Here is a 24,000-nt window from a genome sequence, read left to right on the forward strand (position 1 = left end):
CGTAATCAACGTAAAATATTGAAAATTGCAATTACCGAAGGTTAGGGTAGGATGAGATCGCGTACGATTTCATCCGTTCAATTATAAGCAAGTTCTTTTGCAGTTCAACTCGATGTATTGTATAAAACTATAGCCAAGAGAATTATTTTGGGCGCTGAACAAAGCGGAACAAAGCGATCGCGATTGAAATCTATTATTTTCGTGGCAATCGTGGCAATCGTGGCTCGTGGCCAACTTTAGGGATTTTCGTAGCTGAACAGCTGATTGTTCTTTCGTTCACCCTGTTCGATTATATCGGAGCTATCGGAGCATTCGGAACACAATTTTCGGGAAATTTGGACCATTTGGACTCGGAGACTCGGAGCTCGGAGCTCACATCCCACATCGGAGCCGTCTCGGACAGTCTCGGAGAGGGAGCAGAGCAAGGACACATCCGTTCTCGGTGGTGTGACACTTGGCAGACTTGGCAGACTTGGCAGCACTCGGCAGCAGCAAGAGCAAAGAGCAAACCACAAAACAAAACGAGAGTGCGCGCGAGCGAGGCAACTCGCAACAGTCGCAACAACGATGCTTGCGAGAGCGTAGTGAGAAAATCAGGCAGATATTCAGCCAGAGTCGACACGTCTCGCGGGCGCGCGCTTGCGCGCACGCGGTCCCGATCGTTTGTGATAACGGTAATTATTTCTCTTGTGACTCTTGTGAGTCTTGTGAGTCTTGTGCTTGTCGCGCGCGCGCGAGCGACTGTTGTCACCGTCGAAAAAATGAGACGTGTATTCTCTTCCTTCGCCGCAGCACAGAGCGATGCGCTGTCGTAGCCTTTTGATCGGGTATCTTGTGACACTTTGCCAACATGATGTAGCAGACGCCTCTAATTGCTCTCAATCGATTCGATCGATTCCCCTCGCGGTGCGCGGTTTTATAACGATTTCCTGGTGAGCTTGACGCCGTTGACGCGGTTGACGTCGCCAGTCAACGCCTCTCGACGTTCTTCGCCTTTGTGCCGGTTTGTGCGTTTTTCACACGTCAGACTTGTACATACGTATAATATATACTATGTATACATATACGTGCATACATACTTGTCAAGTTTGTCAATTTACTGCGCGGTTATCTTCGCGCTCGTTTCATATCGGTGATAACATTGCGATATAATCGATATATAACTATTCACTGCTGGGAATTATCTTTTGCGCTTTACGCATTTTTTCGATTGACATCGCAGAGATATGTGATGATTGACGGTGTAAAACCATTTCTAACCACCTCCGATACTGAACTTGTGACCTAACGCTTTCCTTTTTTAAATTACCATTTTATTTCAAGGCTTATTCCTTGGACGATAAAAGAGACATTACCGAGCAACAACAACAAAAATATACAATAATTCTGTTTATTATTTCATAATTATTTCTAGATTGTCTAAGCAAAGATGACCGCAGGCACCAGTTTAGTGGTGCCCATAGTGCTATGGGGACGCATAGCGCCAACCCATTGTATTTCTTGCGTTTACTTGTCTCGGGATCAAAAGACTCTGGTAACGGGATGTTACGATGGGCAAATATGTCTGTGGCAAGTGGATCCGGAAACGTTAAAGGTATGTACGAAATATATCTCTGTAGAAAGCGGCAAATCCTTTTTTTTCCCCTTTCAATCAATTTTTATGGTCCTAACAATTTCCCATGTAGATGACTCCGAGATGTCTGCTGGTTGGACATACCGCTCCGATAATGTGTCTCAGTCGAGCCAGCGTCGTAATGGAGCAAAATTTTATCGTGAGCAGTAGCGAGAGCGGGGAGATGTGTACTTGGGATCTAGTTGATGGAAAATGTCGCGAGGCAGTGAAACTCAATAGCGTGCACACGCAAATGTTGCCCTATGTTTCCGCTGGTGGAGAAGATGTCAGACTGTTTTGCTCCGGGTAGAAATAGCATTATTCATTTACCTACAAGTATCACAGTCATCGTGACTACACACATGTACATCTCTTTTTATTTTATTTATTTCAGATATTATCCCGAGGTCTTGGTGATGGATCCGTTCAGTTTGGAAGTGCTGTTTACCCTGAGCTCCCGCGTCAATCCAGATTGGATTAGCGCCTTGCATGTTTTGCGGCCGGCCAAACGGAAAGGTCGGTTCTACGTGCATACAAGTTAGTTACACTCCATCACACCTACGCTTTATACCATCAACAGAGCTATCTTCTATCGACTTCACTACCAATGGATACTGTAAAAATCGTAAACAGCTTTTATAACAAATTTAAATCTCTAAAATTCGTAACAATAATTCAACTTGCAATTCTGTTACTTGCATTTTCTTTCTATTCCCAATGTTTTTTTTTTATTTTTTTTATTTAACAGAAATAGAGAGAAAGAGAGAGTGTTGATACTCTCAATTCTTTTTCATAAATAAAAATTCAGTAATACGTCAAACAGTATCTTTTGGTATTTCATTATCTTGTCTATTTATGTGTTTCTTTTCAAGTAAAGTGAACTTGTGGATACTAGCGGTAAAGTTTCTCTATCAATTATTTTTGTGTTTGATTTGAGTGAAATTAAGTTAGATGATAATACTTGTCGTTTATAATAATTAAGTGTACTAGTATAACTTGAGGCAACTAACGATCTAATCGGAGGCACTTGTATGTACAAACACTTGGTTTTTTTTGTCTTTGACTTTGAATTTTGTGATCTGCTACTCTACCTTTTAGCCAATTAACCTGAAAAAGTTTTATGCTTTGGATATAAACGGAGACTGTTCTTTAAATGAATATTTTTGTATTATTATCTCGTTATGATATATTACTCGATTTTACGAGTAAAGTCATATTGTATCCTGTTTGATACAACAGTAGCAGTTTATATATCTAATATTTTTGGACTGATCACACTTAATAATAGTTACAGTGTTGCAGCATGTTAACGAATCTGGACAAACGAGTCAGCGTTAGTGCGTTGCTAGTCGAGGCTGTTATCATTTCTTTCATTTTTTTTTCATTTACTTAATTGTAGTTTACACATCTCTTCTCTTTACGCATCATCATCCAAACAACGTAATCATTATTAATAATCGTTTCACTGTTTTCCTTCTTTTTATATTAACAGACTCTCTTCGTACACAATACCATACAATATATTCATTTCATTCTATTATTCACGTAAAAATGGTGTGTCATTCATACACTTGTACACATTGCACTTCATTACATTTTTATAACTCTTTCACATGGTGTACTATATGTTTCTATCTATTCGTAAGTATATATATCTATATATTTATATACATATATACATATATTGTATATATTGTATATTATATAACACAATAATTTATAATTCAATTGCACGTTTTATGTTACCGTTAAATTTATTCTCTTATATATCATAATTAAAATTGATATGATAATTATGTCAATGTTTCATTCAAATTATAGATTATATTTTTAAAATACGGAACTATGGTTAAAAAGAATTTAATAATTAGACAATTTTTTTTTTTGTACATTTTATCCTATTTTGTAATTTATAATTGTAAATTCTAAGATAATTTTGAAGGAAACGCCAGTGTTTACAGTGCTTTAAATGTAATTTACCAAATTTTTTAAATTTCTAATTTTGTTTTATAGCACTATTAATATTTATAGCAGTTAGTTTTATATACATATATGGTATAGTTTTCCGTTTTCTTACAAATTATACGTCGAGTCATAAAAACTAGAATTACATGCAAAAATCAGTGAGACTAACTATTAAGTTTTGATCTTGGAAGACCTTGAAATCTAACGACTGAACAGGACGGAAAAGCAAATCTTATCGGTGTCCATTAGACGCATTAATCGTTGTTTTTTAATCAGTATAATTCTTGGTATAATCCGCTTAGTCAAATAAATCAAGTACATATAGCTTCTGCATAACTGGAATTAAGCATGACTGCTGTAATTTAATACGTATCGCTTTCTAATCCATGGAAACATCTGGCATGCACGCAATACTATACTTTACGCATACATGCACAAAATTATTACCGCTTCACGAAGATCATATTGTACATATTGGAATAACGCTACCTTTAATCACCCGTAAGACTACTTTTTTTAGCTGCTTTATTCCATCTGTTTCCAACATAAATATGTATTTGTAAATTAATTATTACAAGTCATTGAAGCTGTATCGACAAATTTTGTGTCGATAGCGAACAACGAGATGTTGTAGCGATTCTAATGAAAACGTTCTATCGAATGCTTAAAATGCTACAACGCTCTCTTAGATTTACTTAACGCGCAACAGACGCTTTCATTCGTTTAAAGACGACGTCGTGCTGGCTTTAACGACGACGGGCACAGTCAAGGTATGGACGCTTTTGGGACATGAGAATCGGAACAGCGAGCCTCTGTACGAGCACGAAAGCAAACAGATTCGCTGTTTGAATGCACTCGCAATGACTTGCTGTCCTTATAATCAGAGAACAGTATTGATTGTGTGCTCCAAATATTGGCAGGTAATTGTTGTTACTCTTGTCACTAAATATATATATATAATTTTTACAAATGTCAAAGCAAGATAGGCCGTTTGACGAGCAAAAAAGTACTAGCCTAAAACAATAATAAATGTATTTGATCGATATTTATATTAAATGTTCCATGTTGAATAATATTATCGAGTCTTAAATTCGAACGTTTTGGTTTCACAGAGCCTTCTTCAGCGAATTTCAACACCTAATAGCCGGTATTAATACATAGAGTATAAAGCAAATCAAATCTGATTACTGAGTAAAAAAAACCTGGTTAGCTTTGTCAGCTTTCGTCAAAGTTGAATATTTACAGCCCATATCCATGCTAACAGACACGCCGATAACTGCGATACGTCAATGAAAAATTTAAATAAATTAATATAATAAATAAAGATATAATGAATAAAATTAAAGACGGGGATAAGATAGATCTACGTGGATCTTTATTATTTAATTGAAATATGAATTATTTTATTATATTTCATCAAACGACCCATCTTGCTTTGACATATGTTGTAATTTATTGATACGAGCTCGCAATTGTTTGTTATCTGTTATATAATTTTTATTTATAAAAAAAAAATGTTAACACTTTGAAGAATACAAGTTTATAAGTGTTTTTAAAACACTTATGTTGATTAGTGTGTCTGTAATCTTTTGATTACTGTTTTAATATTATAATATATATTTTTTAAATAATTTTTTTACAGATATTTGATGCCGGTGATTTCTCAGTTCTCTGCTCAATAACGGCTCCACGTGGCGAACGGTGGATGGCAGGCGATTTCTTGGCTGCTGATAGGGTCATTCTGTGGAGTGATGAAGGTCATGGATATTTATATAAACTTCCAGCAAAGTACGTACCCGTTATAACACAATGTTCAATAAGCGTTTCTTTGATAAACGCCATCCGATTGTCAAGTATATTCTAGAAACGTTTTTTTAATCAGTTTTTTCTCCCTGGCTGATAATAACGTTGCCTAAAAGAAGAATGAATAATTCTTTCTCTCTCTCTCTCCCTCTCTCTCTCTTTTACCCTAAATTTAATATTTGCGATCGAGTGAAATTATGTAACGATTCGTGGTACTCATCAAATTTTTTTATTGAATCTTATTGATTAGCACATCCCTTTATTGCTTCTAGGATTCTGGTACAACTTGACAGGTAGTTTATTTTCGCGTTTATATATATAATTCTTTTGCAAAAATTATATATTTAACAATATTTTTGTGCAAAAAGTTATTTCGATAGTTTTTGGTAGCATGGTTATGATTACTAAAGCGCACTTTGTTGAGTTTACAAAGCAGTTTATAGCAATGAATAAATGCTAAAGTAGCGATTTAAATAGCTGAATACTTTTAATCGTTCGCGCGTAATTTACGTGATACATTTTTGAGAAATAATTTCTCACAGATGTTTCACAATTTAATCTTTAATATTTTATGTATATGTTAATATGTGACACATATAAAAAAAATATCGACAAAATCACATTGAATCTCTAGTATAATTGTTAGGCGCATTAACTCGAAAATAAGTTGTCAACTTTTAATTATAGGGTTGAATGCTGTAGAAGCACTTGCTGGCAATGCACACATTCGAATATTTGGTTTTTTATCTTCTTTGTAACCATTTATCATGCGTCTACATGTTCAAAATTACATTGTCGTTTATTAAAATTTCGTTATATTTATTAACCCGATTTCATCAAGTAGGAAATAATTTTACATTCTTCGTACAACTGCCCCATTTATGTACGACTTTTGTTCAAGTATAAGTGTTACGATAATAAAACAATGATTAGACTTGAACGCGATGATAAAAATGTTAATGAAATAAATTTCTTTTATTTCATCGAATTTTATTTCTTTCAAGTGAAAATAATGATCAAATTCTTTTTTGCGAGCTTCGCTCGAAATCCGAGATGATTTAGCGTTCAGCTGAACGTAATATAATCTCAGAATACACAGAGAGATTTTCATCCATGCACATGAATTAATAATTAACACAATCCATTTTACGGTAATGTCTTTTTCATATTATTCACATCTACTGCATTCTACGCGGGATCTGGTGTTCTTCTAGCAAGCTGAAGGGCAAGGCTCTCAGCAGGTAACCCGCATTATCACTTGTACATGTTGTTCATATTCTTGTTCTCTCTCTCTCTCTCTCTCTATAAATTTTTATTTTTCTCTTTATTTCTTTATGTTAATCATTTTCGTCGTCATTCTCCTTCACCTTTCTCTTGTGTTCGCAAACATAATGATTTGCTTTTGTTCATGGTTCTTTGGTATAAGATAGTAAGATGATAAACTCGGCAGCGTAGATTTATGTTGATATTACTAGTGAAAACAGTATGCATCAAATTTCACATTTCTTTTCAACGAATTTTTATTAGTTTGTTACATTATGCAAATTACGTGCATTATTAGTGATATCTGAACATGCGATGGTATTCTCTTTCATCTTTTCTCATTTTCCATTTATAACGAACGTTGGGCAATTTTCATTGGCGTATTTACATATACCCACTCGTATACGTTTGTATACATTTGCAACCTGTTGTACACGAGACAGGTGTGTATTCGATTCATCGTAATCATTGACATTTCGTAATCACAATTCAAATACAGATGATATAGACGAGGTAAAAATGTTGTAAAGATATGCGAAAAAAGGTAAATGCGAGGAAGAAATATGTATTGCCATATTTCATTATTTGTGTTTTTACATTTGTTCTTCTATTTGCTTTAAGTTGCTTTTGCACCGTTATTATTAACTGTGTGTTTGTTATTAACAGTGCGTGACACAAAGGTATTTCATTGGACAAAAATCTTTAAGGGGTTACCACTTTAAGGGTCTACCACAGTAGAGAGCAAAAATTTAACGTTTTTTTGCGATTTTTTTTTAAGTGGAAGGAAAAGTAAAAGGGTAATTCTTTTTAAGAATGTTGTTAAGCATGTTTTGAAGTTTTAAAAAAAATTTTATTTATTAAAAAATATTACTAAATGGCTGCCCAACAGCCGTTTCTGCAAAACGGTTTTTTTTTTAGGGACTCCGCGGCACGCAGTAGAAGTGCAGCAAAAATTAATCTGGAACAAAATAAAAAAATTTTTTTTTAAACTACATTAATATAGCTATAGAAATACGTAGGGAATTTTGAAAATATTCATTTTTGTTAAATTGGCGAGCATTTTAAAAAAAAAAGTTCATTTTACTACCAAAAAACGGGCACTTATTTGTACCTAAAAAATCGAAATATTAACTTATCGAAAATCGGTTACGTATTTCTATGCGGAATGTTGTTTTAAAGATGTGATATTAATTTGGAGTAAAAAAATAGAAAATTGTTTGAGTTATGCTGCGTGCCGATTTGAAAAAACGTGTTTCGAGAAAAACGCGTTTAAAGTTTTGACTCGTGTTTTGAACATGATAAAATAAAAAATTTGATTACTAAAAATTTTTTACCTTTAATCTGCTATTTCAGCACCGTAAAGCTGACCTTCCAGGTTGCTAAACTCTTCCTCGTTTTCTTTCCTGGACGCTTTTATGCTGGAGCGAGTCTCTTTCGCCGCGTCCGTCAAAGAGCGCTCCGCGCGTTGTATTCGAGCAGCGTCCGCCTCTAAGCAAAAGTTGTAGAATTGTGGTCCAATGTTCATCTCCATCACTTTCATTATTCTTAAAACGTTTATCAGTTTATCATTAAAGTTATAAACAGCAATTTCACTTGCTATTTGTAATATTTTCTTTCCGCTTGAATAATTTTTAGGAGCCAAGTGCCAGACTGTAGAATGAAAACTTTTGTTGCTGTTCCGCGTATAGCCTTCCAAGCAACGTCGTCAGCAACTCGTCACGGCTCAAATCCTTGTAGATTGGTCTGATGGCTTCAAAAACTTCGTTCGCTAGTGCCGGCTTATGATGAAAGGAATCTAAGGAACCCGTTGCTTGCGCCTTCTTCCATTTGCACCAAGACTCTGAACATTTTTCGTGCTGTGGATATGGCTTGCATACACTTTCTTTTCACTCATTGTAACTCACATAAATGTCAAGGCTACAAATAACGTGTGAAAAATTAGCACTGCAAAAGAAAATCGTAATTTCGAATAATTTCCACGCAAAATTTACGTCTTCTCTCAACATCAAAGAACGCTGTACTAACGTACTTTGTGTTTAAAATGCTTGAAAATGTTTCTAACAACATCTATTAGTGTATTAGAGAAGTTAAAAATCGAATGGTAAGACATAATACTGTACCCGACAAGCAGGTGTCGTATTTACCGCAGGTAGTCGTTTCGGAGCAGTCGGGAGGGGTCAAGAAAGAGCTCGAAATTTCAATGAAAACGATTTCTGGCAGATATAAAACCGTTTGTCTCTTATTCTAGAGGGTTCAAAGGATTTTTTAAGCCAATAAAAAAAAATTGATTTTTTGAAATTTCTACTGTGGTGTAACCCCTTAAGAGAAAAAATATTTGAATATCTATATTCAAAGAGTCAATGCTTTTATTATAATTCGAAAAAAAAAGGGAGAAAATATTATTGTACACATATTGTATTTTGTACTTTTGTATTGTACTTTTAACAAGGATAATTTTGACTCTATTATTACAACTTGTCCAACATCTTGACATTAGACTTTTTTAAACCTTTGTGTATCGTTTATAACGCAATCTGAAAATGCTATTGCTTTGAAAAGATGTTTACTTGCAGCATTTGCCTGCTAGCAAAATCAAATTTTAATAGCTGGCAAATAAATACGCATATTTGAAATTAATCGCGATATGACGCATATGAAGCTTACGCAATGTGAAAAAGAAAAAAAAATAGTTACTATTCTTCGGACACGTTTTCGAACATGCATATCCGTCGTATGAAAGATTTTCATGTCTATGTCGTATCTTACGATATAAATTGTCTCGAGTCTAGAAAACAATGTCCATGAATAGTGTCTAAATCTTTATTTGATAAAAAACGACAGTAATTGCTAACGACGAATTTTCTTTCCACTGTACACACAGTAGCGTTGCGGATAACAAGAACTTTCACACCGCCGGTGCAGAGTACGATCAGCCGTATCTCTACTGTACATTAACGCAACCTGGTGATAAGGTGAGAACAAGCACTCGTGTCTCAATAATTTTATTATTATGGACACGCATTTCAGTTGCACACGTACATTCTATGTTGATTCTAATAATCTCTCTGATCTGATAACTCGCAATTTTTTTTATTCCTCAAAGGATGAGTATCAATTTCGTGGATTTCTAGAAATCTCGATTCTAAATGTGTGTCGTTGCCTTATTTCCAAAGCTCGCGACGATCTCCGAATCTCTCGTGTAATTTCTTTTTATGCGTTTTAGCCTCTCTCTTGTCCACCGGCTATGCAATTGGTCACCGTGCAACGTCAGAACAAGACTTTGAAATATCTGTTGCGCGGAGACAGCGAGGGGGTCGTTATTCTCTGGACAGTGCCGGACGTGACGAGCCAGCAACTCGCCCAGATTTCTCAGAGTGACGGATCGTCACCACCGGCCTTGTCACCGACCATCAAGACGAGTCTCACCGCTGCTTGGGACGCGATGAAACCGCCTCCCGTAGGAATACTCGATCAATTGGACACTGGCGATGGCCACGGAATTAAGCTCACCGCTTGCATATATCTGCCGCAACAGAGTCGACTGGTCGTCGGTCGTGAGGATGGCAGCATCATTATCGTGCCGGCGACGCAAACTGTAATGCTTCAACTGCTTCATGGCAATCATCAGCAGTACGATGGTATTTTTATTATTTCTCTGTGAAATATATGTTTAATCGATTACCGACAATGTGATGTGAGAAGGAAGCCTTCTCTAAACTCTCTGTACTATATTATTATGTTAGATCGATGACAACTTGTGCAACTAATTGTGCAACTAAAAATGAAAAAAATTCAAAACACAAGGAAATAATTTTAAATATTTTTAAATGTGTCATATTTTATACAACTACAACTATAACTTTGAACAACTTGTAATGAAATCAAGATTTGTTGCTTTGAACTTGGGCAGAACGCGTCAACGCGTCAACGCGTAACGCATTTAGCTCAAGTTGATTATTTTTTTCTAACGTACATTTAGATTGGCCACCACACCAAATTTTATTGGGCCACTCGGGACGAGTAAATTGTCTGCTTTATCCTCACGGCGCGGCATCTCGTTACGACCGCAATCATCTCGTTTCCGGTTCCGTGGATTTTGCTGTCTGCCTCTGGGATTTATACGCTGGTACACTGATTCATCGGTTTTGCGTTCATGCCGGCGAAATCACGCAACTGATGGTGCCACCCGATAATTGTAGTGTACGATCACTTATTTATTTTTATCAAGAGATATTGCGATATTAATTTCTAACTGCTTCATTTGCGAGTCTTGGATTTTTATCTATAAAAGATATAGACCGATCGAGGCTTATAAAAAGAGTTATATAATTAAAGACGAGATAGGCCTGTATACGCTCGTAGCGGGATCTTGGCGTCGAAATGATATTCTTTGTTGATTTTACATATAATTTTTGCTTCTTTCCGAACAAGGGAATCAGAATTAAACTAATTACTTAATTAATATCTTTTTTAAGATTTCCACCCCTGGAAAAAGTGAAAAGTCTTATTCCTTATTTTCAATTTAAAAATTATGTTTAAAACCAGAAGTAACGGCACGCAGTTGGAAAAAATGAAAAATTACATGTAAAATTACAAAAAAAAAAAAAATAAAAAAAATTATATTATTTCAGCATCAAGATTCTGTTATGACCGTATACAGGCCTATCTTGTCTTCAATTGTATTATATATTGTACAAAAGGCGGTCTAGTTACAAGAATTATACAATTTTTATTTGCAGCCTAGGATACAGAAATGCGTTTGCAGCGTTGCATCGGATCACAGTGTTACTTTGCTCTCGTTAGCGGAAAGGAAATGCGTTGTGCTTGCTTCGCGACATCTTTTCCCGGTTGTGACTATCAAATGGAGACCGCTGGATGATTTTATGATAGTCGGATGTTCGGACGGTGCCGTATACGTCTGGCAAATGGAAACTGGTCACTTGGATCGCGTACTGCACGGTTCGTTAGCTCCAGTTTCAATCTCCCGCGAATGTTCATATTTTTTCTCATATTTTTTCTTAATCTTTCAACGCTTAGGACTCGTCCTATTTTTACTTCTTCAAAGCTTTGGAGATATTCTATGTTCTCTGTTTCATGTTATTACATGTTTTTTAAATTGTGTGTAGAATTGGTAGAAGAACAGCACATCATGCTTTTCTTTTAGGCATTATTGCGGAAGAGGTGCTCTATGCTTGCGACGAGAACACCATAGCGGCAGCCGGTGGATCCGCCGCCGGCGGTGAACTAGGACTAGCTAATCCTGCCGTGCATTTCTTTAGGTAAATGAAATCTTGCGGCATGGATGGTGAGAATCTTGCGTGTTCTTCAACAAATTGAATCATCCGGGATAACGTTCTCCGTTACAGTCCGTCCAATTTTTACTTCTCAGGGGTTTGCGCCATCGGAACTTGTCGGCGATTAGACACGCGACGCAAAGAGGACTGCATCAATTACAACAGCTCCACGGTGGACACGGTCCCGATCACGGAAATCAAATAAAAGCTAAAGGTTCGCCGTTGATGATCCAAGGATTCAGAAGTAATCCGAAGGATCCGGAAAGTCATATCCTATTTTTTGACATAGAAGCGCTAATAGGTACGAGACACACACTCTCTCTCTCTCTCTCTCTCTCCCCCACTTCTCCCTTCCTTCCCATACTTTACACATTGTACTAGTTCTTTTGGAGCATATTTTTGCAAAAATTAATTTTTTTATTCATCTATCATAATTCTTTTACTCTATTATTCGTTAATTTACTTTGCACTTATATGACACGAGTTGCGATAATAATTTATCTAATTTGTTTTTTTTTTTGCTGCAGTGCAATTACTCAGCGATGAATATGGTGCCATGTCGCCCGGTTCTTTAGAAGCGCAAGGACTCATCTCCGCTGCTGAATATCAGAAAGTTGCAGCGCTCACTCAGTCCGCCAGTCCTGATGCACACAAAAAAATTGTTGGTAAGCATCTCTTCACATTATTCCAAATTATATTGAAAATTATGACAAAATATGTTACATCTTAAATTATTGTAAATAAGCGTATCATATGTTTCTCTTCGCAGTTCTATCCGTTTAAGCATTAAAGCTATTTCTATTAATGTATCCCTTTGTAGACTTTTTCGGTCGCGTCAAGGATAAGGCGGGTGATGTTGAGCGAATATTGAAGGAGAAGGATCGTCATGGTATCGTGTTTTATTACTGTTTCTTGTTTCGCAATTCTATTTATTTACATATATTTTTATGTTTACTCAAAAATACGCAAAAATATAAATTTTTTGCATCACTAAAATTCCTTTATATATCAATAATTGGGCTACAAGCTTTACAAGTCAAATATCAATATTGTCGCAAACTTTTCTAAAATTTTCTGAAAATATTTTACTTTTTATAACGCTTTTTATTTGTTTATCTTATTAATTGACACATGTAATTGTCAGCATATGATATTGTTGTCCTTTCTTATCACAAATCTTGATTTAATTTGTAATTGCCTAAATTGAAAGAAATTATTTGACGTGCATTTTATTTATACTTTATTTGTAAAATGCTCATTGTATCATGTAGGTATTTTTTTTGCTTGTCAATTTTTTTTAGTAATCATATTTTAGTTTAATTTTTACATCAATTTTTTTATTGTGCTATCTTAAACTTTTGTTTCTCATATCATTGAAAACCTTTTAAAGCTTTTGATAAAAAAATGCAATTATGAAATTTTTACATATACACATACCCACGCACACAGGCACTCACAAACAAACAAACACACACACACACACACACACACACACTTTTTTCTTAATATAATTTAAACATAATTAGTCCAAATGTATGAAAGATTTTTTACCTTTCTTCTGTTTTTAATAGGTTGCAATAGTGTTAATGTTTTTCTCTTTACACTTTAGTTAAATCATCTGTAATAGACGTTTCCTCGCAACTTCTTTTCGACTATCATGCTGTCTAAAGACAGATTTCTTTCTATAGGTATATTGGCTAAGATGAAGGAGGGTGCGGAGAATGTGCATACTAAATTACAGGCCAAAGCGGAAAGCGTCGGCCTCAAGCCGTCGACATTTGACGGCAAAGGTTAGACATATATCTTTGACGAAAAGTTTTTTTTAATAGTTTATGCTCTCAACAGCGTGTTTCGCACGAATTTATTTTATATTCTAGAGTTTTCACCTTTTATTGATTATTATGTATCAATAGATAGAAATCGTAGTTAGTTTCTTTAAAGCACTAAGCAGCCTTATTCTCACTATCTGTCTACAATATATTTTTAACAATTTTATTAGGTTTATTCTAAACACCAAGAGAGTCGTCACACAAGGAGATGGATATCATGATTACTAAGATTGCTTTAATTTTATTGATACGCACGCTTATTAAAAATATATTATTTAATATATTTTTACTGAATTCTCACTCTTGCTTCTCTTTGATTTAGTAATTTATTGTATGTTTGTAATGTGCTCGTTCGAGAATCATATACTGATTACTATTGCGCGCGTAGACGCGCGTATTTGTATATGTGTGTGTGTATGTGTGCGTGCGTGCGTGCGTGCGTGCGCGTGCGCGCGCGCGCGCGTGTTGTATTTTTAATTATGCTGTTTAATACTAGTGTGAATACTTTTTCATAATTTTATTTAATGAGTTTTTACCAATATGTTTATGTACTTATTTATTCTTTTGTAAAAATTTCGTTTTTCAGTTGCGTTACGTCGCAGCTGTTCTTGTTTATAATTTTAAGTATTATTAAAAAAATTATTGCAATGCCCATATTTACTCACGGCTTTTTTGCAGGTGACAGTTGGAATAACAGCGACGCGGCAAAAAATAATTTGAAACGGAACGGTGCATTCAGCGAGCCAAACGCGACGATGGAAGTAGCGCAGTTACTTTTGAGCCTTCTGCATGCTTGGGGCATGGATCCAGATTTGGATAGAGTTTGCGAGGGAAAATTAGGTTTACTACGGCCTATGGTTCCCGTCTCATTCGGTGTACTGTCCAAAGGAGGTATGTTTCAAAATTTGAAAAGTCATGTGCATACTGTTTAAAAATAAAATATCTGTTACAATTTATATGCAGTTATGATTAAAAAATTAATTTACAAAGATTTTTTTATCTAACATTTATTTTATTATATTGTGCATTACATGTACAAATAATTTCTCTTTGCCTAAGATGAAATATATTGTATTTAAAATAACATAGCATTGAACACTTTTTAATATTTTAATATCAAATAAAAAGAGGCTATATCTATATATATATATATTGCAGGTTACATGTCATTGTTATTGCCTACTTGGCAGACGCAGCTTGAACCGGTAGGTGAACCTGCGACTCAATTGGAGCAACGCTTGCCTGCTGAATTAGTTAGGCAGGAGAGACTCACTAGAGCATTTACAGCGAGAGCACATTGGGAATTATCTACAACATTAACGAGTAACCATTTACTGGCAGTAGTCGCTTTATCGAACACTTTAATGTCGATGAACAATGCGACGTTTGTACCTGAACAAGAACGAAATCGCAAGATGCATAGGTAAATTAATTTTATGTAAAATAATTAAACTACGTAACATTAATTCTGAAAATTATTGTATTATTACTCCAATAGAGTTGTATAGCATTTTTTGAAAAAAGAAAATTACACTTTATACAAATTTATATTATAATTATAAAAAAGAAATATCCATCTGAATATATACAATAATATGCAGAAATATGAAATAAAGTATGGAAAGTAAATTTTTATCAACAGGCCAGGCAATAGAGGTGCGGTAAATTGGAATAAGACGGAAGAGGAAAATGAGGAAATGTACACGGTACAACAAGCTCAAATCAAACAGGGTTGGTCCCTCCTGGCCACCTTGCACTGCGTATTGTTACCTGATAAAGTTGCGGCGCAGGGTGGCGTCAAGACTTTCAAGCGACCGCAAGTAGAGATGATGGCACGAAGATGGCAACATCAGTGTGTAGAGGTTTGTCTTTGAACCATTGCAGATACGCTTATTTTTACTCACTGTCAGACCTAATCGCCATTCGCGTAATAATTAAATTAATTGAATTATTGAAAATTGAATAATTATTACTAGTCTTATTTTTGGAACACGTGACATGATATTGTTCGATGACGCTAGATTCGAGAAGCAGCTCAAGCTTTGCTGCTCGCTGAATTAGGCAGGATGGGTTCAAAGGGTCGCAAAGCGCTTGTCGATAACTGGTCACAGTATTTGCCGATGTATAGTACTCAGGAGCCGATCGCACCGCAATCGCAAAGCCAAACGCCGGCGGCCGGAAGTCCGGTGCCACCGTCCGAGTCGCAACCAGAGGAAGAAGACGAGGAAGAGGAATTAGCCGAAGGTAAGAACCATTTTGGAAGAAAAAGTATTCTTTTAAACAAATAGTAAGAAAAATAAATACGACAGAGATATATGTGAATACATAATGAATATAAAATAATTAATCTGTAATCCTTCTTGGTAGAGCTAAATATAGCTAGGAAGCCGTCGAGCGTGGCGGAATTGAAACGAAAGCAAACCACGGCGGTAGTGCTGCTGGGTGTTATAGGGGCTGAATTTGGTCAAGATGTAACTACTACGAACCAAAGAAGGGACAACGAGCAAAGACGGAAGAGCTCGATTGTGGAAGGTTTTGGCATAGGAAATAATAATCTTGCCAGACACACTAGTATGGCTCTTACTCATTTATTACACGCGCCTCATTCTCCCAAGTTACCGTTACACACGGCACTGCGAAGAGCCGCGATTGATCTTATTGGTAGGGGATTCACTGTGTGGGAACCTTATCTCGATGTATCCAAGGTAAAAAAATATTCCGAAATACTTTATTGTGTCATTTCAATTTTTCAGATTTACGTTATATAATTTTGTGTTATACTACTTGGATAAATTTTTATAAGATAATAATAATAATAAAACATTACTTTTGCTGAATAGATTAAATCAGATAAACGTTTATCATTGTGTAAAAAAGTTTATTAACTCCTAGAAGATCGGAAGCCGATATATACTGGCTTTTTACGACTTAAGTAAATTGCTTATTTTGTATTCACATACACTTATATACATTTATTACGAAGTAAATTGTTGCACTTTATATAATATTTTTTTATTACCTTACTACACATCCCAAAATTTGGTATAATATTTTTATAATTGTTTTTTATAAAACTTTATTGCAAATGTTGTTAAATGTTGTTATGCTACAAATATATAATAATATAAAGCTCAAATATGAAAAAAAAATTTCTGTACCCTTCCGGACCGGAAGCCGATCGGTATCGGTTCTGGAGCGGCGCCATCTTTTTCGTAGATCGATGCAATAACATAGTCAACAAAATTTCAAGTCTAAAACTGTAAAAGTCGTCTTGCCAGTTCTCAGGAGATTAATAGAAATTTTATTTTATGTTCATTATATGATTGTGTGTGTGCGTGCGTGCGTGCGTGCGTATATATATGTGCATTTGTACGTGTATAATTAATTATTATTTTTAACGTAGGTCTTATTAGGTTTATTGGAAATGTGCTGCGACGCGGATAAATTAGTGCCCAGTTTGACATACGGCCTTCCTCTCACCCCGCAAGCCGACTCTTGCCGCACGGCACGTCACGCTTTAACACTGATTGCTACCGCTAGGCCAGCTGCCTTTATCACCACGATGGCTCGCGAAGTGGCCAGATTTAACACTCTCCAACAGAATGCTCAGACTTTGAATGTCAATCTGGGTGCAAGTGTTTTGACCAGAGCAAAGCCAGAGATTCTTAGGATCGTCGAACAACTAATTGACAAGATGCAGAGTGAGATGAGCGATCTTCTTGTGGAGGTATCAATCTAGTTTTGTTTTAAAAACAAATTTAAGAAAAAAAAAAAGAAAATTTAGTCTTTGCCACACGTTTTATGTATTTATAACAATGTGTCTGTATTTTCATTAATTTGCATGTAATTAATTACGTTTTTAATAACAGGTCATGGACATTATTCTCCATTGCCTTGATCCAGGTCATTTGAAAATGAAGCCTTTGAACGAAGTATTTCCGGCAGTGTGTAGATTTAATCAAGTAAGCAACATATACACACATACACGCGCGCGCCTAAGATACGCATAATTAGGCGCTCCTACGATTGAATTATTCATACTATTCAAAGATTGTGACTTGATCTTTTAAGATGATGTAATAACATAATTAAATATCTCTATAGTTTATCAAAATTTTGTCAAGTTGTATAAAATGAACTTTTTATAGTTTTCAAAGTTCTTTATTTTACATAGATGTTTACAAGTTATTTTTAAAATATTTTATTTGTAGGTCAGTCATTGTCCAGCAACGCGCAGGATAGCAGTTGGCGGTCGCGGCGGTCAGCTAGCGTTATACGAATTGCGAGGTAACGTCAAATGTCAAACCGTTTCGGCTCATTCAGCGCCGGTCACCGCGTTGGCCTTTTCACCGGAAGGAAAGTTCCTCGTCAGTTATTCTTGTTCCGAGAATAAACTATGCTTCTGGCAGGTAAAATATCGCAATGTCTAATTCTAATTCTTATTACCAATATTTACGCTTATACCGCTCTCGTTGCCAGCCGATTGTACAATTAGATAGAAAGATTTTAATGAGATGTGCTCTAGTTTATTTAATGTTTTATCATGACTACGACGTACATATAATTGATTATTTTGTAATTTTTCAGCAAACCAGTAGCGGCATGTTCGGCCTGGGCAACTCGCAGACTCGCTGCGTCAAGTCGTACAGTACCGCGCCTATCAACGACGTAGCCCGATTGAATCCTATGCGTTTGGCTCGACTGATTTGGATCAACAATCGCACGGTCACCTTAATGCTCGCCGATGGTTCGGAAACACGCTTTAATGTTTAATTGAATGCCATGCGAAATCGGTCTAGAGCTATTAATTCATTTGGCAAGCGAAAGTAGCTTGCTCGATCATTTAGGGCCGACAGCATCGATTGGTCTTCGTTTATACAGTGTGCTCTGTTTCTTAACAGATTTTTCACACAGGAATATTAGAGACAGTCAACAACAGCAAGAGCAACAACACTGTTTACAATGAAGAAAGTTTAATAGAGTTTAATAGAGAGCACTCTCTCGCGCGAGTTAAAGAATGCTATTTTACCGTTCACATTCTAGAACGATTAACAAATAAAAAATACAAAAGTTTACATGTATGTAATGTAAAAAGTATAGCGATTTAAAGAAAACACTGCTTATAAATTAGGTTTAGCGTAAACTATTTATTAAATTCTCTTTGTTTATCTAATCGAAGTTGTCGGCGCGACTTTAGTTGAAAAATTTGCGCGTAAACCAGGAGCGCCGTCGACGCGCTCATTGGTACTTGATCGATAATATCGGTACTGAATAATCGGATTTTATGGTGTTTCAATGTGTACATTGTCACTATGTACGATACGGCTGTCTAGATCCAATCTTATCTATGCTACTTTCCTCTTATCGTTAGATAAAATCAGGACTAAGATCAGTGTTACTCGACGCTAGTTGTGCGATTCGAGTACACGGTTTTTATCGCCAATAATTTCTCACGTAAATTGTGAAGATCAGAGAGATTATGCGATGCGAATTGGTTCCTGTTATTAATCCTCCGGAAGTATCTTGCGGCGTTTGTAAGATACATAATTTGTCGCGTATCTGTAAAGTTTTAGTTTTAGTAATAATCGAATATTTTGTCATAATTTAGATACTGATACGATGGCAAGTAGGATAATTTTCATTTAGCTTTATTAAGCAAAGCCACAAAAGAAGATATTTTATTGTATTTTTATCATGTACATATAACGCTTGAAAGTATACAGCCACTTCCGGTGGATTAAACTCGCACGTTTCGTCGCTTTTCTTAATTTTTCGGGATCTTTTGAATCGTCGAATCGTCCAAGTTTTCGGATTCTAGATCACGTGTTTATGAGTTGAATGTCGAGTCAGATTATTTTGAGATATGGTGCATTTCTTGATTAAAACAAATAAAATGTCAATAAGAAAAAAAGAAAAAAAAACAGTAGAACAGTATATACATGTAGCTAATGACGAAAGGTAGTAAAGTAATCGTGACAGTAGCTTAGAGGCTCTGTCACATTTAATACCCGTCACGTTAATTTGATGAATATTCCACGGTCGAATAACCGATATTAGTATATTTATTTTATCACTTAAGATAGAACCAAGTTCTTCGAGATCGATCAACCCGAAGACATCGTATCGTCGCTCTTCTCTCGACCCGAATAGAGATTCCTCTCTATTTGTGAGTAACGAAGCGTTGTTTGCACAGGTTATACATATAGGATTAATTTATATCATTTTTACTATATGTGCGGATTCGCATTACACGATGCCGCTCGAATGCGTATCGAGTGTGTCATAAGTTGCGTGCAAATCTTTCTTCCTTTATTCTTCAATTTCTTGCGAAAACAATTCTCGTTCTTCTCTTGAACGTGTTATTATTTATTTACAATTCTGTAATATAATTCTCTCACCTTTTAGATGCGTGACTCGAGATCAATTCCGCATGAATCTTGCGATTGGTGAAGGATGATGATTCTTTTGCCGAAATTCGAACTTGAATCGTGAAACGATTAATAAATCGGCAATTTTATGGATTAGGTCTTCGATCGACGCGCTTTTTCTCGTGAGGAAATTAGTAAGACAAATTGAAGGAATATATATGAATATACATAGCTTTAAACTGCTCGTAGCGTGTATCATAGAGCGATGTAAGATTGTGCTAGCGGGGATAATTCTTGAGTGTATACTATAGTTTTGAGAATCGATTGATTTTACATGTCAAAGTTACGCATATATTACGCTTATATATAAGTTATGAAATGCTTTAATCTATATACTACGCTCAGAATTTTTTTAATTTATTAATTTAATATACAACTAATAAAGAGCGTGCGTCCTCTCTCTCTCTCTTTCATAATTGTAATGATACTCTGAGTTCTATTAGGAAGAAAAATTGACTCAAAATTCAATTTTAAATCAATTATTAATATCAGTTATATGCAGGAGGACAGATAAGTTGTTCTCAATGTTCAACATATTTAAAAAAATTTTTTTTATCGTAACAAAATTGTTTATTCATTATATTAGCGCAATCATATCTCATTTTATGATACACATTTCCAATACTTGTCGCATCGCGCGGGCGTGTTTGCGATCTTTTCTTAATATCTCTTTGTTGATAGATTCGGAAAACGATTAGTTTTCTAGGTCTCGATATAATTAACATTTATATATGCCTAAACTCGTTTTTCACGAGAAAGAAAATCCTGAAGGAAATAAGAATGTATGGAGAATGGACGTTCTCTTTTTTTTCTTTCTTTTTCTCGAAACTTAATATTAATTTCAAAATTAACGAGACTAGCTCATCCTCGTCGATTCATTCGAAATCTCTACGAGCGATGCGAATCGGTAGCGTTTCAACGATTTGATCGATCGATTATGAGAATGAATTTATAATCGTCTAATTGATCGCAGGCGATGTGTGTACACAAAACCGAATCGCGCCTAATGGTATTTATATGTAATTTATGGATTTGATTTTTTGTCTATGCATTGTAGCCGATTGTGTGCGCATTATGCACAACTCTCTGGGTCATGCTCCAGCTCGGTGGAGCAAATTATTTCACGTAACATCATCGTTTTGTCGATAGATATGTAATAAAGAGAGAAACTTCGATCGTCTTTTTTAATACATTTTTCTTGGAGCGATATTTATGAGAGATTTTTCAAAAATTTGAGTGCGTTTTCGAAAATATGAAATTAAGATATAATACAAATACCAAGAAAAGACATTAAATTTGGTTTATGAATAGTTGTAATTTACATTTTTTATTTATACATTCGTAACGTACCATAACGATTTAATTGAAAGATAAATATTTATTTTAATTAAATATAATAATTTTGTAAAATATAATAATTTCTTTTTATTAAGAAAGTAATGAGTTTTATAGAGTTCTACTTTTGACTAAATTATATACTTAAAAAGTAATACTTAAAAAGTAGAACTCTATAAAACTCATTACTTTTTTAATAAAAAAAAATATATTTTACGCACATAATTACTGTGAAAAAAATCAAATTATTGCTCTAAAAGTATTTGTGTATCGCGTTGCTAGTCAATTTTGTTATAATGCACAGCTTCTGAAGCTTTTTATTATATTGTAATTAATAACTTTAAAAATAGAGATTGATTTTTTTATACAGGGTAATTCTTAAGTCCGTATCAGACTACGCAAGATTATTGCGTAGAGCTTTGGCCAATCAAAATAAAAGGAGTTAAAATTTCCTTGTTTTGATTGGTCAAATTTCAATCTTTAATCTTCAATCTCAATCTTCAATGCGTAGTTTGATACGGGCTTTAATGGTTGTGTCCACTTTTTACCATAGGAACCTGACTTACCGACGCATTTGTAATTTCTAATATTAGGCTCAATGCACACAGGACGCGTCAACGCGTTACGCATGGCGAATAGCCAATCATTCTTTTGCTTTCTTATTTTTTGTCATAAAAACGAAAAAATGATTGGCTATTCGCCACGCGTAACGCGTTGACGCGTCCTGTGTGCATTGAGCCTTAGGCTTGTTTTCTATTCCTGCACTAGACTGCACTGGAACGTTTCTTCTTGTTTTCACTAACTTTCAAATATATATCTATTTCACTTTAAGTGCACACTAATTCAGGGAGTTCAAGAACAGAAAACAAACGGATTATATTAATATACCGTTTGTTTTCTGTTCCTGAACTCCCTGAATTAGTGTGCACTTCAAAAGAAATAGATATATATATTTGAAAGTTGCCGTTTGTTTTCTCTTCCTGAACTCCCTAAATTAGTGTGCACTTAAAATAGATATATATTTAAAAGTTAGTGAAAGCAAGATGGAACGTTCCAGTGCAGTCTAGTGCAGGAATAGAAAACAAGCCTTTAGTGAAAGCAAGAAGAAACGTTCCAGTGCAATCTAGTGCAGGAATAGAAAACAAGCCTATAATAAAAAAGTGAATACAACCATTAAGGCCGGTATTCATAGTCCATTCTTATTTCAAGATCGTCTTAAGTAACGTCTTAAGATGCTAATACGTTTCTCTGATTGGTTGACGGTATCTTAAGGTGATACTTGAGACGATCTTGAATATAAGAATCGATTATGAATACCGGCCTAAGAATCACCCTATATGTCCTGTATATGTATCCGTTTGTTTTCTGTTCCTGAACTCTCTAAATAAGTGTACACTTAAAATGAAATAGATAGATGTTTCAAAGTTAGCGAAAACAAGAAGGAACGTTCCAGTGCAGTCTAGTGCAGGAACAGAAAACAAGCCTTATATACATCCAAGGACTTTGATTCTGTCCATGGGGAAATTTTCCAAACTGAGAAGTCGCTATCTTTCTACATACTTACAGTTCATTATTAACTTAACGACTAATAAGCTCTAGTCGATTCATCAATCATGAACTGCGAATATGTAGAAAGTGGTGACTTCTCAGTTTGGAAAATTTCTCCATGGACAGAATCAAATTCCATGGGTGTACACCCAAGGACTTTGATTCTGTCCATGGGGAAATTTTCCAAACTAAGAAGTTACCACTTTCTACATATTTGCAGTTCATGATTCATGAAATGACTAGAGCTTATTGGTCGTTACGTTAATCATGAACTTTAAGTATGTAGAGAGATAGCGACTTTTCGGTTTGGAAAATTTCCCCATGGACAGAATCAAATTCCATTGGTATACAGTCGTGTTCATTATAGTTGCGACACTTTTTTTTCAATGCGTTTCTGAACGCGCAACTATAACAAGAGCTGAAAATGTGATTGGTTCTTACTTGTGGATCCAGCCAATTACGTTTGCCGCTCGATGAGCAAGGCTACATTCTAAAACTACCAAAGAAAAAGTGTCGCAACTATAATGAACACGACTGTACACTAGTGTTTTCCATCCCTCCCCGGCGAGGCAATGGGGGGAGTGATTTCGCGCTATGTCGCAAGGTCGCTCCTACCGGACCGTCAGGTGGGGTCTGCCACGGAACTCACTAAGCCAATGGCAACACATGAGGCTTGTTTTCTATTCCTGCACTAGAATGCACTGGAACGTTCCATCTTGCTTTCACTAACTTTCAAATATATATCTATTTCATTTTAAGTACACACGAATTCAGGGAGTTCAGGAACAGAAAACAAACGGATGATTGGTTAAATTACTGGAGTTCCTACACCGAAAAAGGACCTTATTCCAAATCTAGAATCACACCAATAAGCTTCAGTTGTTAAATTGGTAAATAAGAATAATCAATGGAATTATTCGATG

General features: G+C 35.4%; 1 protein-coding gene across 13 annotated transcripts; it reads left to right on the forward strand.

Moving 5' to 3' along the window:
• Nucleotides 1–446: 446 nt before the first annotated feature.
• On the forward strand, nt 447–21,369 carry LOC105196653 (WD repeat-containing protein 7). Of its 13 annotated transcripts, none has more exons than XM_011162690.3 (25): nt 447–674; nt 1,415–1,594; nt 1,686–1,918; nt 2,007–2,149; nt 4,307–4,497; nt 5,220–5,365; nt 5,653–5,673; nt 9,525–9,615; nt 9,867–10,281; nt 10,623–10,843; nt 11,383–11,602; nt 11,808–11,922; nt 12,033–12,238; nt 12,465–12,602; nt 12,758–12,826; nt 13,626–13,727; nt 14,445–14,657; nt 14,925–15,189; nt 15,409–15,628; nt 15,788–16,010; nt 16,134–16,471; nt 17,170–17,493; nt 17,636–17,728; nt 17,978–18,175; nt 18,354–21,367. In XM_011162690.3, exons 2-25 carry the CDS (start codon nt 1,430–1,432, stop codon nt 18,537–18,539), a joined length of 4,536 nt encoding a protein of 1,511 aa, XP_011160992.1. In that variant the 5' UTR covers nt 447–674; nt 1,415–1,429; the 3' UTR covers nt 18,540–21,367. The 13 variants fall into 13 exon arrangements, with proteins under 13 accessions (XP_011160992.1, XP_025987496.1, XP_011160990.1 ...); XM_026131711.2 differs by having other exon boundaries at nt 9,528–9,615; XM_011162688.3 differs by lacking the exon at nt 5,653–5,673 and adding an exon at nt 6,595–6,621.
• The last annotated feature ends 2,631 nt before the right edge of the window (nt 21,370–24,000 follow it).

Source organism: Solenopsis invicta, chromosome 10 (genome assembly GCF_016802725.1).
Source record: "Solenopsis invicta isolate M01_SB chromosome 10, UNIL_Sinv_3.0, whole genome shotgun sequence".
Lineage (NCBI taxonomy): Eukaryota > Metazoa > Arthropoda > Insecta > Hymenoptera > Formicidae > Solenopsis > Solenopsis invicta.

Excerpts from the sequence above, each read along its gene's own strand:
- LOC105196653 (XM_011162688.3), top strand. The coding sequence starts at position 1,430 with ATGACCGCAGGCACCAGTTTAGTGGTGCCCATAGTGCTATGGGGACGC. Across the intron at positions 12,827-13,625 it reads GAAGGAGAAGGATCGTCATG|GTATATTGGCTAAGATGAAG; the intron begins GTATCGTGTTTT and ends TTCTTTCTATAG. Across the intron at positions 15,629-15,787 it reads GGCAACATCAGTGTGTAGAG|ATTCGAGAAGCAGCTCAAGC; the intron begins GTTTGTCTTTGA and ends CGATGACGCTAG.